The sequence below is a fragment of the Chanos chanos genome, chromosome 9, assembly GCF_902362185.1.
Source record: "Chanos chanos chromosome 9, fChaCha1.1, whole genome shotgun sequence".
Classification (NCBI taxonomy): Eukaryota; Metazoa; Chordata; class Actinopteri; order Gonorynchiformes; family Chanidae; genus Chanos; species Chanos chanos.
Genome location: NC_044503.1, coordinates 29,416,984 through 29,419,483, shown reverse-complemented (window position 1 = coordinate 29,419,483; position 2,500 = coordinate 29,416,984). Strand labels below are relative to the sequence as shown.

Below are 2,500 nucleotides of genomic sequence, written 5' to 3'. Positions count from 1 at the left end.
CCACGACAACGACTCGCTCTTACCGCTACCGCTACCGCTAACGGTTAAACACGGACTACCTCTGCTACTGTGACCTCTGTCTGCGTTACTGCCAGGATAACGTTTACATTTATTACTGCTATCACACCACTATAACTAGTACTACTTATCAATACTGCTTCTATTACTGCTACTGCTATCTTTAGTAAAACTAGCGTTAGCACTGCTATTATTTGTATTACTACTGCCGCTATTACAACTGCTTCAACGGCCACCGCCGCTGGTTATACTACAATGACAAATACTGCTGCTAGTTTCACCTCTTTTACTTTGTCTACTACTGCTGTTTGTATTTCTAATACAGCTCACGATGTTACTGCTTTTGCTGCTACTGTCACTGCGCTGCTTATGTTTCTGCCTTTTCTGTCAGTAGTATTAGTGACTCTTAGTGACTGTTACTAACGTCACCTACTCGTTCTGATGCTACGACCTATATTACTAACACTACTAGTATTATTACTGCTATGACTAGCATCCGTGTTGTTACTACTGCTACCACTAATACTAGTCTTCTAAAAAACGTATAAAATTAGTATTGCTACTGCATCTGTTATAAGTAATACCACGGCCAGCGTCATTATCTCAATTCTATTAGAGGTGCTCATATTCACCCTGTAGAGCAGATACCCATGTGAGAATGGAAATAATCACACACGCACACACACACACACAAACACACTCTCTAAATTGCCTGTGAGGATGCCTTTTAGGCAGCACATCTGAGAAAATATATTTTATTGAACAATTTAAACAGAGCTCATATCCACCAGAGCAACATCAGAAAGAAAGCAGACAACCCCTACTGCTTTATGGCATACAGACACACACATACACGCACACACACACACACACAGAAATGCACACAGGACCTTGTATTCACCCTGATATTCATCCACAACACAGAGACATAGACATAAAAACAGAAATGAGTGGAAATTAACGTGTAAGGTTGTGTGTGTGTGTGCGTGTGTGTTACCTTATTTTTGTCCTGTGTGTCCACCTCTCCTGGTGCCATGTGTTTGAGGAGAAGAGAAAGAGGTTTGGAACTAGAGTGACGGGTGGCCAGGTGCAATGGTGTCATTTCCTCCAGATCCTTCAACAGCCAATCAGCATGTCTCGACAACAAGAGTTTCATAAAGCGCACATTACCCTGTCGAGCGCAAAAACACACACACACACACACACACACACACACACATAGCATCAGTATACAAAAACCTTCATTAAACTCTCAGTTCAGAATACTGGTGGTTCAACTCTGCACAATCCATCATCCTTTGCCAATTCTTTAAGCGCGCATACAAACACATGCTACCATCATGGGCGACTGGAGGTACCCAAGTCTCTTAAATTCTGGGGAAACCAAGTCGTCTAAAATCCAGATACGACTGGTAAGGGTTTGTGTGGAGCACCACAATGTCCTGTGCTAGGGCCTGTTAAATTTCTACGTCTTTTCAATAAATATTAACTGATACTCGAAAACAAGATGAAGTAACGGTGTTTTACAAACTGAATGTGTTTTTAGAAGCGTTTGTTGGTCCCCTGGCTGTCTTTAATCTGAGACAGCATTAATTCTTTAATAAATGAAGCACTTTCTAAGACTTTTAGTGTCAATTTAGAACCCAAATACTTAGGGTTTATTTGATTGCCTCCTGTTTGTAGAGTGCGTTAGTTTTTTCTGTAATTGGCAGTAAGCTTTCTTTCTTTCTTTTCTTTCTTTAGCTCTTGTTTTCATTCTTTATGCCTCTTTCATTCTTTCTTTCCCTCTCTTTCTTTCTATCAGCCATACAATCAACACCGTGTAGGACTGAGATGAATAAGCATTGAGACACACTGAACACCAGTGAACAGTGATACACCTGAGTGACAGAACTCATGATCATCAACTCTCTCCTTCTCTCTCTGTCTCTTTCTGTCCCTCTGTCTGTTTGTTTCTCTCTCTCTCTCTCTCTCTCTCTGTCTTCATCTCTCTCTTTCTCTCACGTACTCTTTATGTTGCTCTGTCTCTCCCTCTCTCTCTGTCTCTCTCTCTCTCATTCACAGACTTTCACTCAGTTTATTGATCTAAAGAAAGTGTAACCCACAGTGTATCTCATAATAGGCTTAGTAACCAATGAGGGGCAATAAGTGGATACATCATGACCAACAGTCTGGCACCCTGGTCCTGATAAGAAGAACAATCTCATTTGTGTTCACATGACTCCACTGGTGACTTTACTATGAAACCAAGAGTGTCGAGGGACAGTGCTTGTGTGTGTGTGTGTGTGTGTGTGTGTGTGTGTGTGTGTGTGTGTGAAAATACAGCTCCCTCCAAGCCTACCATCTTCAATGGTCTGCTTAACATAGGGTAAAAAAATCCAAGGAAGTACCCTGTGTGTGTGTGTATATGTGTGTGTGTGTGTGTGTGTGTGTGTGTGTGAAAGATCTCAGTCTCTATTCTCAGCCCAATTAGTGTGTTAAT

At 41.4% G+C, this 2,500-nt stretch overlaps 1 protein-coding gene across 1 annotated transcript in view; it reads right to left on the bottom strand.

The window, feature by feature from the left end:
* The window catches only part of invs (inversin), a 16,673-nt gene that overhangs the window by 13,352 nt on the left and 821 nt on the right, over positions 1-2,500 (bottom strand). Inside the window, exon 2 of the mRNA XM_030785401.1 lies at positions 1,016-1,189. Within this exon, the coding sequence (XP_030641261.1) occupies positions 1,016-1,174 (159 nt within the window). The 5' untranslated portion in view covers positions 1,175-1,189. The remainder of the gene's footprint in view (positions 1-1,015; positions 1,190-2,500) is intronic.